This window comes from Pseudochaenichthys georgianus, chromosome 7, assembly GCF_902827115.2.
Source record: "Pseudochaenichthys georgianus chromosome 7, fPseGeo1.2, whole genome shotgun sequence".
NCBI lineage: Eukaryota > Metazoa > Chordata > Actinopteri > Perciformes > Channichthyidae > Pseudochaenichthys > Pseudochaenichthys georgianus.
The window spans coordinates 30340306-30357711 of NC_047509.1; the positions used below are offsets into that span (position 1 = coordinate 30340306).

General features: G+C 39.7%; 1 protein-coding gene across 1 annotated transcript in view; it reads right to left on the reverse strand.

Annotated features, from left to right (window-relative positions):
- Window positions 1-7612, reverse strand: part of LOC117450022 (uncharacterized) — an 18490-nt gene extending 10878 nt beyond the window's left edge. The window contains exons 1-4 of the mRNA XM_071203585.1: window positions 7586-7612; window positions 6791-6971; window positions 5023-5168; window positions 3194-3370 (exon numbers count right to left, since the gene is read on the reverse strand). Coding sequence (XP_071059686.1) covers window positions 3194-3370; window positions 5023-5168; window positions 6791-6971; window positions 7586-7612 — 531 coding nt within the window. The remainder of the gene's footprint in view (window positions 1-3193; window positions 3371-5022; window positions 5169-6790; window positions 6972-7585) is intronic.
- Between the last annotated feature and the right edge of the window lie 9794 nt (window positions 7613-17406).

Genomic DNA, 17406 nt, shown 5'->3' on the forward strand with positions numbered 1-17406 from the left:
TTTATGAATAGGGAAATGCGTATGATTTCGTCCTGTAAAAGAATTCACCAGTTATTAATAATATCTTAATTATGGAGGATTGCTGATACTAGATGAAGTGCTGACTCGCAATACTGTCAGACTTCTTGCAGCCTTATTTAATTCAATATACTTAAGTTTGATTCCATATTCCAACTTTTATTCTACTTATTTTAACTTTTATTCAATTTTTAAAGGTTCAGCAGCAACTGGAGGAGGTGGTGGTGTTCAGCTACAAGTTCCTGGGAGTGCACTTGAACATTAAACTGGACTGGTCAGACAAAACTGATGGTGAGAAAGGCTGGCTCTGTTGTTGGAGTAGATCTGGACACTCTGGAGGAGGGGAGGACGCGGAGGAAGCTGGACTGTATCCCTGAGAACCCCTCCCCCCCATGCAGCACTAGTGAAGATGAGGAGCACGTTCAGCCACAGACTCATCCCTCCACGGACACTCCTTTGGTTTTGTAGCATCAGGCTGCAGCATCAAAGGCTAACCATGTGACCCATTAAAGGTAACCTGTACTGTACATACATAAAGTCTGCCCTGTTTGTACAAATGACCTTGACCTGCACTCCCATCTGCACACTAACATGTCAATATATTTAACAATACCAGCCCAAATATGTTTACATGTCAAGACAACTGATCAAAGTTTACCTTGTTGTGATATCTGGTTGTAATACTTTCTATATATTTGTATTTTTGCATTTTTTTTTTACCTCGTGTGAATCTGTACTGTCCTGTTTTTCACTTTCTCTCTGTTGGTGCTTTAACTCCTGCATTTCCAACGGGGATTAATAAAGGTCCATGGTTAAAGGTGGGGTATGTAAGTATGTAAACCGGCTCGAGGTACACTTTTTGTTATATTCCATGGAATGCTCTTAACATCCTGATAGCAAAGAATATCTTTAAGTGCTTTGACAGTAAATCCATAAAAAATATCATCTCTGGAAGCCGTAGTACTGTAAAAAGCACGACCAATCATCTGAGCTGGCCCGGCTAAAGTAACTGGATGGCCTACCTGCCTGTCAGCCTTCCATCTGTGCACAAACTTATCTTGTGCCCTCATTGGTCATGTGCGCGTTCGTGTGTGTTGGAGGAGGGGCTCTGTAAGGAAGTGGCAGATTTCTTCCGGCTGTGTATTTTCAAATTCTAGCGCACTCGAGCTGGTTTCTCCAAAATTACCTACCCCACCTTTAACTTATCCTAACTTGCAGAAACATCAGCACACATCTTTGTGCAACGGCTGGATGACGCAGATTTCATTAAATTAAGTTCCACAAAAAATTATCACGGTTTATTTTATATATTTTCTTCCATATTCAAACTGTTATGTTCCAATCAGTGGCGTGCACAGACATTTATAGGGGCAGGTGCTCAAGAGAAGAAAAAAAGGGCACCTTCTGGGTCGTCGTGGCGGTCTGGCGGTCGCCCGCGTGCGAAGCGTGCGTGCGCCGAAATTGTGCGAGAAAATATGCCGGATAATGGCGGATTTTGTTAGTTTCTTTTCAGTTTTTGGTTACTCCTTCCATCTCTCCCTCATTTTGGTCATCATCAGAGAGCACTGTTTCTGAACATGGTGCTGCTATGGACTCTGACATTTCTGCTTCATCTGTGTCTGACTCAGAGATATTTTCTATGGATCTTAGATGGACTATTGCAGGACAGCAGGGGGCTGCTTCCCTGAGCCTGCTGTAGCTGCCTAGAATACAAACAATATAGAATATGATGTTTATTTCAATTATTTGGGCAATGCAATGCATGACAACATTAAGACTCACCAGACTTTAACTGTCATGGCCAAAATGCAACACCCTACAACTAGTTGTAGTAGCTTCATGTCTGATTTAGTATCACCAAAGCACTTAGTGTGGTTAAAATAAATTGTGGGCCTCTCAATAAAATTATATTATTATTTATTATTATTATTATTACTACTATTATTATCACAGTTCTAATCTGAGCATGAAAGGGCTCTAGACAGACAGTTTGTCCCTTAACATGACCTCAACATGACCTTTCTTCTTCATCTTCATCATTGATGATGGGTAAGGGTTCATCAGGCACATCTGCATCCTCATCTTCCTTGCTGGTAGGCTCAGGCTGCTTTACCCAGGAGAGCAGAGAGCTGCTTCCCCGGGCTGCTTGCTGTAGCTCTCTTTGTTTTTCTTTTCTTATCCTGTCTCTTCTTGGCATTATTCTACAAGTGGTAAATGCAAATGAGCTAAATCAATGTACTGCTCTGCTGTGCATGATAATTAAGGGTTAATCTCCGAGAAACATTTAACAGCAGCATTAATGTAAACCTATAAGTTTACTACTACTTATATTGTACTTTTTGAGGCATTTTTACTTTACTTGAGTATTTCCCATTTTCAATACATTTACTTCTACTCCACTACATCTCAGATGCAAATATTATACTTTTACTCCACTACAATTATTTGAAAACTTTAGTTAGTTACTATGTAGATTTTGATTAAGATTATTACAAAACATACATTTAATCACTTCAGCCCTAGCATAATGACGCATTGTGAGCGTAGATCTGCTATTTTCAAAAGTGCACAACGAGACTAAATGGATGGATGCAAGAAAAGAAGTGAAGTTATAGTTTAGTTTGGCATCTGATTTAGGGGACTAAACAATACACTCGTTGTATTTGTTACCTGGTTGTTACTTACTTGGTCGTCACTAGGGCACTTTTAATCGTGTTGCTGCGTGCTGCTGCACCACACACCCGCCGTGGCCTGTCTGACTGACTGACTCTGCGCGCTGCGCGTTCACGTTGAGAGCAGGGAAGGGAGGGGCTGCAGCCAGGGCACGTACGGGAGTGCCGCGGGGCACGTGTGGGGATGTCTGACAAAATTACAACGCGCATTTGGGGCATTGCTGTATATATTAGAAGCTTTTAATCCAGAATTGATCGATGTTACCATGAGCCACATACAGTACACTGTAAACAAATTAAATAAAAAACTGTAAAAAACGAACTTTCAAAAGGGCACATTGCTGTCCAGAGGGCAAAACGGGCAGGTGCTCAAGCACTACCTTGAGTCTATGTGTGCACGTCTCTGGTTCCAATGTCAATCATTCCATACATTTTAAATGTCAAAACAATAATTAATCATGAAGCTGTCGGGGACATTTTTTAAAAGAAGAATGCACGAATACCTGAGCCTGAAGGTCAAAGGTCACCATTGAGAAACACAGGTTGAGCAAGAAGTACTGCTCCTGGAGGGTGTCCAAGGCCCCCCCCACACGGAACGCCATGATGTTGGGCCTCTGGATGAGCAGCGTGGTGCAGCAGACGTGGATCACGCCCAGAGTCATGATGCACACGAAACGCACCTGCGACACACACAGATCCCAGTTCAGATGTGCTTTATCTTGTATATATGGCATCCTTTATAGTATAACATCACAAGAGGGGCAGTAACTATGCCTCATTGAGAGTCTACAAGACACTCACCCTATTATCATAAATAGAAATGATGAATGTGGATGATTAAGCATCAGCAAAAATCTACACACAGCCATGAGATAAAAAGATGATTTTATTTTTATTTTATTTTTATTATATCATAAAGAGAAGCTCTGACTTGATGACAATGTTGATAGTCATCTGCGTTCCATTTGTCATCAAGTTTATTTATATAACCCAATATCACAAATGTTACATTTCTGTCAGTGGACTTTACAGTTTGTACAGAATACGACCCCCTCTGTTCTTAGACCCTCACATCGTACAATGAAAAACGTCCAAAGAAACCCCCCAGGTAATGGGGGAACATGGGAGAAACCTCCGGGAGAGCAACAGAGGAGGGATCCCTCTCCCAGGACGGACAGACGTGCAATAGATGCCGTGTGTAAATTAAAAAGATAATACATTTTACAGCATAGGTAGACCAAATGTTTGGAAATGCATGTGTGTATAATAAGAAGATGAATCCACGAGGATGTCAACTATCCTGTGGAAGCCACCGTGTGTTCTTACAGAAATTACACTTTACTAGCAGTATTAAGCCATTTTTACTCAATATTGCCCTTGGTTTTGACTCTCAGGCAACTCCATCTTCTTGGTAGAGGAAGAACCCAGACACTGTTCAGAGATCAACAAAAATAACTACTCCAGATTAATTTGATACTTTCTTTATCACACTCTTCTCCCATTATATTTATAATCATTATAATATAAGTTTTCCAATTTCAGATGAACAGTGAAAGGTCAGATCTGATCCGTCTTATATTTCATCTTGATTGTTGTTTCACATTCTAAGAATCAAACATATGTTTTAAGAACAAGTGTTTATTTTAAATAGCTTTATGGACAAGTTTAAGAGTTTTAGAGATGTTGTGAAAATGTTCTCATGTAATTTTGTATGCCGTGTCATAATGTTGGTTTTGAATGTTGGGGTTAGCTGCATTTCCTGGCAGGGTATTGCTTTTAAAAGAAAAGCATAGAAGAGAAAAAAAAACACATTAGCACAATAACAGCACGTTTTAAAGCACTTATACACAATCAAAAACACATACAGAATCACAGATAAAGGCTCACAGGCATAGACATCTACAAAAACAATTATAGAAGCGTTACTCCAGTTAATGACAACTTGTTATTGTCTAAGAAGCACCTTTTTAAAAGATTGAGAGATGTTATGTTCCTTATTTCTGTGGGCCTAGTTTTCCAGGTATGTGCTGCCCTATGGGTAAAGGCTGAATGCCTAAAGCTACTTTCTCTATGAGGTTGATTTTGTTTTCTTAAACAGTCCTATGTCTTGGATTTGTGTTGATTTTTTCAATCAAAATCAATAAATCAGTGAAGTTAACAAGAAAAAAGGTCATTAAAACATTTGAGTATTTGAAGATGATTCTCAAACTGTACATGCCAGCAATCACAAAGTTGTTTTTTGTGTATGTATTATCATAGCGGTAATTGATTATTTATAATAAATGCCCTCATGCAGTGTGTTCTCTCAGACAGCCAGTAGAGGGCGACCTACCAGCAGCTCCTGCTTGCTCTTTGCCTCCAGCACGGAGAAGTTGACGATGGAGCGAACCATCACCAGCAGCACGCTGAGCACGAACACCACCAGCTCCTGCCTGTTCTCCTGCAGCACCCCCCGGCTGATGTAGTAGATGCAGAACACTGCAGGGGGACACACCACCACACAATGCTCACATACAGCACAGCACAGGTCACTTCTTTACAATCAGTTGCATATAGCTACACTTTCCCATTTGCACTTTTACATGCACATGTTTTCATTTATACAAAACCTCTATATGTCGGACTTCAAAGCCCTAATAATGCAGTATTTTTTCATATGTATTTCAATTTCTTCTTTGATTATTTTAATTTCCTTTTGGAAGAGCCTGAGATTTAAGATTTCCATAGCCATAACTACGCTGTTGCTATTGTGCATATGACAATAAAGCCTTTAAATCATACTTATTATGAGTGGAACTGACCTTCTTATTAACCATTTATTTTATAAAATATAAAAAAGAACAGGGATTGTAAGGTTTTGTAACTTTACTAAACAAAGCATATTAATCTCAACTTATTCATTCATTGAGTTTACGCTCCCTGTATGCCCTTTCATAACTAAGCACAAATTAATGAAGTAAATTCCAATTAACTGTATGATAAAACATACAATTAGTGGTTAGGTTTCTGTGCATATGTTTCCATGCACACTACTTTACTTTATTTGTTTTTCCTATTAGTCAGGATATGTCATTAAAATAAATGTTGTCATTTCTGTACTAACCAATTCATCTTAGCATTTAAGGAAAGTGGAACTGGTTTGTTGAATTCTTCCTGTGACCACTACCAATTAAAGATGCAAGCCACAATGTAATATACAAGTGTCCTTGCTTTACTGGGCCTACCATTGGCTATCATGAATAACAAGTAAGAAGCTGGTTTTAAGTCTGATCCTACTCTGAGCATGTTCATGTGACCGAGGGAGAGCTGGAGATTAGAAGCAATGATCAGAATCAACAGTGGAGGACTTGATAAGACTTTGGGAAAAGAAACATCATTTTTGGCTCTAAAATCTAATTAGCAGGGTCACCAGTAATACATGGCTCTTGGCTGCATTTAAGACAGGTTTTATATTTGGGAAAATAATATCTTGAAAAAAATAAAGTACATTTCTGGATTGTCACAATACTTCAAAGCAAACTACAAAAGGCTGCAATTAAATGTGTTATTTCATAAAAACCTACAGTTATAAAGTTTATTCCAATACAAATCTCAGTCCAGCAAATTTTTTAAAAGCTTAACTGGTTATATCAAAATATTAAGATATCATACATTTCAATTCACTAGCCTAATGGGGCAAAACACACATGTTTACACTGTGGCATTACAGTATAATGCCTGCCTACAAATCTGAAAGTGAGTGTATCGAAACGTTTAAAGTAGCCTTCACGAAATGGTCAAAAAGTAATAATTTAAATTAACAGAACAAATGATTATTGTGGAAGAATTATTGGTATATTAATGAATCAATAAGGAAAGTACCCGTTAGTTGTAACCCTAAGTTTGTAATGACAATTTGGAGTATATTTGACAAGGTTTAAATGTGTTGAACAGAAGTGATACACCGGCAAAACTGATATGAGGCATCTGGAGGAAATGCTATTGCATTAATCTCCTCCACAGTATTTATCACAAGATCATTTTAGAAAGACTTCTGCTTTTTGCCAACAGTGCAGATGGCTCTACTTCCTGGTGACACAGTACGTGGCACTTCTACTCACATATTCCCACCATCTGGATGAGAGACACAGTGAAGTTGTCCTCGGCAGTGGGGGTCCACTTCCGTGTGCTGCTGGTAGAGACGCTGTACAGGGTGAGGCCGAGCAGAGCCACCAGGGACGCTACAGTGAAGGCAGAAGTAGAGTCTGAGCCAGACAGCCCAGCTCCGACCAGGGGCTTTATCTGAGAGAAGGGGGAGATGGAGAGGATAAAGAATAGAAACAACCTGTGATAGGGGCAAAATGTTCAGTGGAACAAGTGTCTGCAAGTCGAAGTTCACAGGAACGAAAATACAGTAGGCTGTAATTTAGTTTTTTAATGGTTTGAAATTACTTCAATGATTATTAAGATGACTTGAGCCCATCAACACACACACAGTTAGTTTCACTTTTCCTCTGAGTCAGGGGTGTTCAAACTTTTTTCACCGAGTGTCACATACAGGGAACTATACGAAGGGATGGGCCACTCCCTAGAGGTGAGGTATATTGTTTATTGGAAAATAAATCCAATGTAAATTATCTTGATACTTGAAAATGCTGTAAGAAAAAAAAACAGCCAACATCACAGCTCTCCATAGGGTTTCATTTATTTTGTTAGCAGCTCATTCCTTAAAGGTAGGGCAGGTAATTCAACTTCAGAAACATTTGTTGTTATATTCCAGGAATGCTCTTAACATCCCGATAGCAATGAATAAATGAAATGTTTTGACAATAAACATATACCAAATATTTAATCTGTGGAAGCCGTGGCGCTGTAAAAAGCAAATCAGTTATCTGCCTCGGCCCGCGGCAGATAACTTGCACAAACTTATCTTGTGCCCTCATTGGTTATGTGCGCATTTGTGTGTAAGGAAGTCTGAAGGAAGGGGAATTCTAGTGCACTCGAGCTTACCTATCCTACCTTTAAAACAGAGGCTTCAGATTGCTTATATAAGAGGAAATATGAAGGGTTATTTCAAGGTTGCTATGTACATTTGTTATTGGGCTTTTTTTTATTATCAACTTAGATTTGTTAGAACATGTTTTCAACTTAATGGACTGGATTTATTTGAAAATTGGGCTTATTAACACATGAATACTGTGTAATTATTTGAACATATATTTTATGAAGTACAATATAAGCAGTAGTTTGGACACCCCTGCTCTAAGTCATTATACTGTTCAAATAAAGTTGAACTGTGGGTTGTGTTCCTGCAGCTCACTGGCCCACATGGTGTGGGGATCAGGTCCCGGTGTCTTGGCCTCAGGTTTGGAGACAGAAGGTCTGGATCTTCCTGTGGATACCCAGAATTCTGGTTGCCCAACAAAGGACTGCAGTTTGAAAAAGAAAAGAAAAGAATCCTTTATTAATAAGCGACTGAGAGATACAGTAGTTATGTTCATTAAGTTCACTAAATGATCTTCTGTATCCCTTATATTCAAATGTATTGTACCAAAGTGTTTTGAGAATATAAGGGATTTAATGGTGTGTTGGGTGTCAGCAAACACACGTACCTTGAGGAGTTACTTTTTGTTTCAATTTTACTATTTTATACTGTTTTATCTAGGACAACGACCATTGATCAACAGACAAACTGTTAATAGTGAATGTGAAAGAAAAGAAAAAAATACATACATGAATAAAAGGAGAAAATAAATGATCTGCAGGAAAAACATAGTACTCAAGCAACCACAGCAGGAAACAAGCAAGAGGGGATTCAAGATATGCATGTAACCCTAGAAATGGACTGTGCAAGAGGAACACATTGGCGGTACAGCGGGTCATTTTCACAGCAGTCATTTTGAGTTACAATGTGAGACTATAGAGTGTGACAGTGATCATTAATATCCATATTCACACCTTATTCAATGGAGCTAATTTCCTGCCATAACTCCACAAACAAACTAAACAAGTTTTACAAATGCCTTATTATTCATTAACAAACACAGTGTGGTTTGCAAATACAAAACACCATCTACAAACTAATGCATTTAGTTTTGCAAATAAAAAACGTATCTATCAAACAAAAAACACATAACATTTTTCTAATAAATCATGTTTCAGAGACAAATTCAGTTTAGGTTTTACAAGTACAAGCACTACACCACTTTTTTTGACAAGTACAAACCTTTTTCTTCTCACGGCGGAATATTAGCCTACTGCCAAAAAGTCACGGGAGTGAGTCACGTGACTTTTGGCAGTAATATTCCGCCTTGACAAGAAGTGTTTTGTATTTGCAAACCACACTGTGTTTGTTAGTGAATAATAAAGGCATTTGTAAAACGTGTTTAGTTTGTTTGTGGAGTTATGGCAGGAAATTAGCTCCATATTATTCCTAGCTAAAATATCTTCTGAAAAAAGCCTATGCATAAGCATGAAAGGATAAAGATTTAAATTATTCTGAATGTAGGTAAAATGTTTAAAGATATCTTAAAACAGAATCGAATGGACCTTGTTACAAATTAATACATAAATGGATACAAAGTGCTTCACAAGTCAATAAAACAAAGAATGAGACAACGCTTAGCAAAGCCACACAATCCTCACACAGAGACAATGTGGATCTCCAAGAATCAGCTTTCCAAATAAACCTTTAGTCAGACATGTATGTTGTAAGTAATGATCAAACCATAGTTACTGTATGGGCTCAGAACAGTCTCATAATACACACATGCACTCAGAAGGATTCACACTTGTATTTCCGGATCCACACTTGTGTTTTTCAATGCACACACAAATGTGTTCCGTTTCATACACATGTTAATAAAATCCAAATACAGAAACAAGTTTTACATATGTTTAAAACCTCTGAACCTGCAAACACAAACCGCTTTCTGTGCACGGATCGCTGTGCATTCGTGTGTGGGTTTTTTGAGACTCCCCTGACCGCCACCCGATTGTACTTGTAATTTTTTCTATCTATAGCCAATCAGATGTGTCCTTCATTCTAAGCCAATCACATGAGCGCATCCCCACGAGGGTAAGAAGAAATCATTCTTGCGTTCATGACATTTCATATACGCATTTTGCGCTGTCCGGAGCAGGGTTTCCACGGACAGAATTTATTTTACCGGACAAATTTGAAACTTATCGGTCATGTTTCAATACTAATACTAAGAAGAAGAAGAAGAAGAAGAAGAAGAGAAGAAGAAGAAAGAAAATAAAGAAGAAGAAGAAGAGAAGAGAAGAAGACGAGAAGAAGAAGAAGAAGAGAAGAAGAAGAATGAAGAAGAGAGAAGAAGAAGAAGAAGAAAGACTTGTGGTAGCAGAGTTCCGTTAGTCAGTGAATTACCAGACTGTGACCGGATATGGCTAATAACACACGGGAGTAACGGATCCTCTCTTTTCCTCTCTCCTGACAGCCCGTCAGTTTCTCATGCAGCTCGCTAAAACTTCACTCGCGTTTATGTCCATATCAATCAGATCCAGCTCTCCTGATCGGCCTTGAAGTAAAGTATTAAGCAGAAAGTTTAGTATTCCAGCCTTTATAGAGAGCACCGTTCAAACTATTAAGAGTGAATATCGGCGTATAATGACCGGCGGGGCTCCCCCCGTTGACAGTTCACTGTCTAGCACTGGCTTCGTAGTGCACTGATCGATTAGGCTAAGCTAACCTGTAGCTGCTCCCTCCACACTCACAACAACTTCATACAGACATAAATAAAGCAGCTGTATTCGCCATACAGGAAACACACATTTAAAATGGTTTTGCCTGCCGTTTTTGTACACACAAGCATTCATCAATGGTTCGGAAAGTGGCGCTGTACCTTAATAATATAAATGCTTGTATTTGCGTGCATTTCCTGTTCGGAAAGTGACAATGTACTGAGAGTGGAGGTGTCCTGAGATTAGCGCCTGCAGGCAGACTCCATGGACCTGTCAGCTCCGGACAGCGCAAAATGCGTACATGAAGCACTATGTCATGAACGCAAGAAATCTACCCTCGTGGGGGCGCACTCATGTGATTGGCTTAGAATTGAGGAGACATCTGATTGGCTATAGATAGAAACATTTCCAAAAATGACTGTCCGTCAGGGGAGTCTCAAAAACCCACACACGAATGCACAGCGATCCGTGCACAGAAAGCGGTTTGTGTTTGCAGGTTCAGAGGTTTTAAACGGAAAACAAATATGTGAGGATTGTAGTGATCACTTATTAATACACTGGGTTACATAATTCAATCATGGAACTGCAGGTTGGGGGTATTGTTCCGCACGGACACTAATGCCTACTGTACCTCCGGGGTATATTGTGGCCGTTTCTCAGGCCGTTTCTCAATCTCGAGGATACTGGCTTCCAAGCCAATATTTCAAGGATGCTACGTCATTGAGTGCCGCCGAAGTACTGTTCCAATCTCCAGCATACTTGGAATTCCACCGAGGCCGCGTCCTTGGTTTGGGGGAAATTTCGAGGCTGCACATGGGTAGACTTCGCGTCCTTAAAATCCCCACAATGCTTTGCGCACGGACCAATTTCAAAAACCCTTGCAGAGAATGGCTGAAACCTGAATGCAGCACACATTTAAATGTAAGTATGTAGTGGCGTACAACATGTGTTGGTAAATATTTTACTTTGTTACATTTGTTATCACCAAAAATGTGTTCCGTGAAAGTAAAGCAAGTTCATAATTAGATAGACATCGTGTGGTATTTATTTTCGGTACAGTTTATGTTGAAACCGTTAGAGAGAGTGGCACACTTGTTAGACTGTTCCATTCTTCTTCGTTTTCTGAAGCCGTGGCTTGGAAGTATACTTGCTTCGTTTCTGAAGGAAGTGACTTGGAAGTACGTGACTACCAAGCCAGCATCCTCGAGATTGAGAAACAGCCACTGTGTCCTCCTTCCTTTCTCTTTTTCCTCTCTTCCCGGGCTCCGACCCAACAACATGTGCATTTCTGCTGCTCAATAAAGCCAGCTTTGTACCTTCATTGCACCGCCTCCGACATGTAAAACTTTTTCCTGTACTTGGATTTTATTTACATGTATGAAACGGAACACATTTGTGTGTGCATTGAAAAACACAAGTGTGGATCTGGAAATACAAGTGTGAATCATTTTGCGGATCATGAAATACAAGTGTGAATCCTTCTGTGTGCATGTGTGTATTATGAGAGTAAAGTGCTTAATGAAGCAGAACTAAGTAATCTGATTTTTGGTTTTAAATCACAATAAGCCTACTGTTTTGTTATTTTAGTTTACTAAAGGAACCAATTGAAATATTACAGAAATATATATATGAAGTAAAAGTTTCAAACAGTTGTTGTGAATACATTCGTTTTTAAAGTGTAAAAGTAACTAGCATGCAGAGGTGGGAAGTAACTAATTATATTTACTCAAGTACTGTACTTAAGTACAATTTTGAGATACTTGTACTTTACTTGAGTCTTTCCATTGTATGCTACTGTACTTTTACTCTACTACAATTCAGAGGTAAACTGTTTTACTCCACTACAATTATTTAGTACCTTTAGTTACTTTACAGATGTTGGATTAATGATGTGAAATATAATCAACACTTAAATAAGACTTTAGTTAAACCTGGAGTAAATTCACAAGCTACCCAGTATTCAAAGTCATTCAAACTAGCTGCACCTTTACCAGCTTTAATAACACTTGAATGATCAATAATTATAAAAGACATCATATATATTATTCTGAAATGGACCAATCTGCAGAATGACTACTTTCACTTTTGGTACTTTAAGTATATGTTGATGCTAATACTTTTGTACTTTTACTAGAGTAACATTATGATTGCAGGACTTTTACTTGTAACAGAGTACCTATCCCTACACTTGGGTACTTCTACTTTTAGTACAAGATAGTACGTCTTCCACCTCTGCTAAAACAATAAGCATATTTCCTTGTGTATTCAAAACTCACTTATAAGTGTTTCTTTGTCTATTTTATGTTATTTTGAGTTTTTTGCTGTTCATTCATTTCAATATTAAAAAATTAACTTATGCTACATTTCTATATCAGTTTTACAGCCATGTCCGGTTTAGTAGGCTGCTCCACAGCTATAATGTGGTACTTTCATAAAAGAGTCAACAGATGAATCATGTATATTCATGTTCATAACTACATTGCATCATGTGCAAATATCTGTACATTTAACTAAAATAACCTTTTCAGAAAAGATGAAACGGGTGTCACGAGTTGTGAGTGCTATTAAACAGAGAAGAATCCAGAGTTAACCATATGAACAGCTAGACGTGATTTCTTGAAACAAAGGACATTTACTGTAACGTTAATAAATAAGAAACTTGGTATCCGACCTTATCTCGTCCATTTCCTTGCAGAGCAGCCTGCAGGACCCTCAGCTCACATTATGACAGCTCACCGCCTCCAGCTGATAAACTTCAGCTTCACATGTCAACAGGAACACTTCTTCTTCCTGTTCTCCTCTGCGATATGGCCTCCATAACGGGCTGTAGGAGCGCTGCTGCCCCCTGGAGGCAGGGCTGGAAATACAGGGGTAGAAGAAGAATTCAGTTCAGGAGTGTAAAGGTCCCATGACATAGTCATTTCTACTGATCATAATTCCATTGTTGAGGTCTACTTGAATAGATTTGTATTGTGCAATTTTCCAAACTCACATTGGTTTCTCATACAGCATCTCTGTATAGTATGTGTATTAACTCTCTGTCCTATACGGCTTGTTGGAGCTCCTGCCCAAAATGCCAAAGATTTGCAAACTCACAAATAGATTTGCAAATAAAACGGATCTGCAAATACGCTAAATATTTTTTTGAATATCTCTTTAACATTTACAACTTTCGATCAGGCATTTGTGAATCCATTTTGTATTTGTCGACCAAAAATGCGCTTGTGGATCTCACATTTCTGCTTGTGGATCTCAAATCTCTGCTTGTGGATCGTCTTGTTACACGCACTGAGTTTTGAGACAACCTTTCTGCCGAGCAGATGGTTTGTTTAATGCGCTGTTTGTTTAATGAGCAGCGGAACGTTAGATGCATTCTTTATCACCATCATCATGTTATAGTGATAGTTAGTTTGTGTTGGTTCAACTTTCTTCATTGTTTTTTGTATATTCAGTCAAGCGGGTCAAAGTTGCAAAGCACTTCACATTTTATTAATCAGCCTAGTTTTACCATAGTGCAGTGGTATCTTCACTTCTAAAATGGGTACATTAATCATCTTTTTTCTCAAAGCAATGGATGGATGTAGAAAAGTCAGAATCAATATAGTGTGGTGACTACCTATTTAACCACTGGGACATAATTCAAACCTGGAACTACAGTTGCGGTTATTGTTCCCACACGGACATGTTATGGGTTACCTATAAATAGGTGTGCCCTCTTGGCTCTCTCTCTGGTCGACCCGGGCTGCGACCCGACAACATGTCCTTTGCAGCTTGTGATTAAAGTTCCCTTTTGTACCTTCGATGCACCGCCTCTGACTCCATATCTCTCGGCACTACACTGGTGACCCTGACAAGTCTCGAGAAGTTTCCGGGACGGACCCGAACACGGCAAAAGGAACTCATGTTTCTTTCTCGAAATGCCGGGGAATCGTCCGTGGCTGCCACCGGCACGCGGACTGAGGCTCGGTGCGCGCCCCGCAGAAGAGCTGGGGACGTTGCTCGCCGTTCCCGCATCGGCTTTCCAACCAGCAGGAGGACGATGCACGACCTGCTGGGTCGACCAGCAACCCGATTGCTACCTCGTGGGTTTGTTTCTTCGGGGCGTGCGGCTGCACCAGTGTTAATTTCGTTAACGAAAACTATGACGAAAAATGTTCGTCAACGACCTTTTTTACATGACTAAGACGAGACGATGACGAGCTAAAAATAGATTCTTGATAACGAAAACTATGACGAAATGTAAATGTAGTTTTCGTTGACGAGACGAGACGAGACGAAGGTGTTAAGGGTGGACTATCGGACATTAAAAATGCAGGATATTATTTTCCTCCAATTGTCCGTCTTCTCTTTCAAAATGCATCCCTGTCATTGGTTGAATTATTTGGGATTCTGGGAATTTGCACACCTCACTCACCCCCGCCCACCCCAGCTTCACTGCAGCAGCACAGGTGGTGATGATATCCAAACAGTGAAGATGACGGATTCAGCGAAAGCGCTTTTAGTCGCAAAAAAAGAATAGATATATGGACCAACTTTCTTTATAACTCGGTAGAAAATAAAACACACTGCACTGCAACTGCGGGAGAAGGAGAGACGCCATGTGGCTTCAAATTAGTTGGGAAGAATACGACTAACCTGAAGAGGCACTTGAAGGCGCACCATCCTGCTATTTATGCCACGGTAAGTTAGCTAACTGTAACGTTACATGATAAGTCGTAACTAACTCGTATGTGGTAACGCTAACTAAGCATATACATTTGCTAACGTTAAGTCTATGTTACTGGGCAGTCTGCATTTGCAAGTTGCCATTGCCAATGCAGACTGCTAGCTAGTCACTAGTTACTAGAGGCAAATGTACTAACTATCTATGTTAGCTTAGCCTTTCTTGCAAACACGTTTTCAGTTTCCGGTAGCAAATGAATGATTCTGGCAAGTTCCAGGCTAATGTTGGCTGGGCTTGCATTGCAATAACTATCTAGTCACTGCAATTATTGTGTGTTTTTTTAAGAGTACACGGCAATTTATTTGGAAAATACTTTCTTATCTCTAAGGCCAGGTAGGCATATATAATAGGCTAGTTGTATTGTATTATCACATAATTAGAATCTTCAAAATCTAAACTTGATATTATTGATATACTATATTTTAATGATAATACTATTACCAAAGGCATATTTTAAAGGGATTAGCCTACATTTAATTAATTGGAATTCATCTGTAGGCGTTGTAGTTCTGTATAGGGAGTAATTATGCAATCTTATTTTTCCTCACCTAGATCCCAGAGACGAGTACTCCAAAACAGCAACCTGGTGCAAAGAATAAACAGTCAACTATCCCAGCAGCGTTCTCTTCCTCAGGACCAAAATATAAAGCCGACTCGCTGGAACAAGGCACCAAAGAAAAGGTCATTGCCCAGTGGATTGGACGCACCGGTCTACCTGCCCGTACAGTTGAGGATGAGGATTTCATCCTTATGATAGAGACCTTCGATAAGAGGAGAAGTGCTTTCCTCAAACTGAATAGAGATCAGTAGGCTAAAAAGTTGTTAATGCTACTACGGATGTCTGTACTTTGTCTGTTACTTTATATGAGAGTGCACTACAGAGGTGGTTCCCTCTGATTGTTTATAAGGCCAAGTTTATTCAAGGTTTATCTTATTCTATAGGTATGTACTGTATGCACTTTCAACATTTTTATTTTATTTGTAGGTACAGAAACGTATAATGTTAAGGTGAGGGATAGTTTTATACAACAATTTATACTTTATAATTTATACAAGTTACTGCTTTGCACTGCATCTTGTGAGGGATGACCCTCTGTTCTGACAAGTTACTGACACACCATTGATAAATGTAGAGAGTCTACAATGGACTACAGTTTGAGTCACTGAGCTAACTCAAGTCTGTAATTTTCGTGATCCAAAACTTCAGGTGTCATGTCATTGTTCATCATTTATTGCTCTGTTTTGGGCATACGTGTCTTCACTTTTATTGGAGGTTTCGGAAAATAAATATAAGGCTAAAAAAAATAATGTTTTGGTTCTTGACTTGGAGTAAAGAACATTCCACTATGTTACCAGTACCACTTGTATCTATGTGTATGCACTATCCTTACCTTAGAGGATCAGCAAGGACAACACAACAGTATTGCACCAATGTGAGAGGCTAGAGATATCAAACTAACTAAGTAAAGGGTTAAGAGAGTGAAATGTTGCTTTACAAATTTCAACACTTGATACGGTCACCTTGATTCCAATTTCAGATACCTGTATTTGCCTAACTGAATTGGTTTAAAGAGAGAAAACATTTTGACTTAAAGTTAACTAAAATGTAATTTTTCATCGACTAAAACTAGACTAAAACGTTTTGAGTTTTCGTCGACTAAAACTAGACTAAAACGTTTTGAGTTTTCGTCGACTAAAACTAGACTAAAACTAGACTAAAACTATAAAGGATAGAAATGACTAAAATGTGACTAAAACTAATAACCATTTTCGTCTAAAGACTAAGACTAAGACTAACTCAAAAATAGCTGCCAAAATTAACACTGGGCTGCACGTCCAGGCTGCGCTAGCTGACGACGACTAGCGGCTAACCACGAGGGGCTAACGACAGCTAGCAGCTGCCCATGGCTGCCAGCTAGCGGCTAACGGCTAGCTGTTAACGGCTGTCGAAATATTTTTGTTAACATCTGACTGTTGACAATTTTTTTTCCGGTGCCGGAGAGGAGGTTCGACCAGCCGGTTGACCTCATGTGGACACTCTCGTATTTTTCACCACCTCGACGGCGGTTCCAGACGCCACTCACGGTGTCATCGACGCTTGGGTGGTGCACTCCTGGACCCCGTCTCGCCTCAACGGTTTTGGACGTCGCCCATGCTGCCATCGGCCCGTGGGTGGCGCGCTCCGGAGCCTGTTTGGCCTCTCCTGCCTTCCGGGGATATCCAGACGCCACTCACGTTCATCGACGCCTGGGTGGCGCACTCCTGGACCCCCTCGCGCCTCGACAGTTCCGGACGTCGCCCATGCTCCAT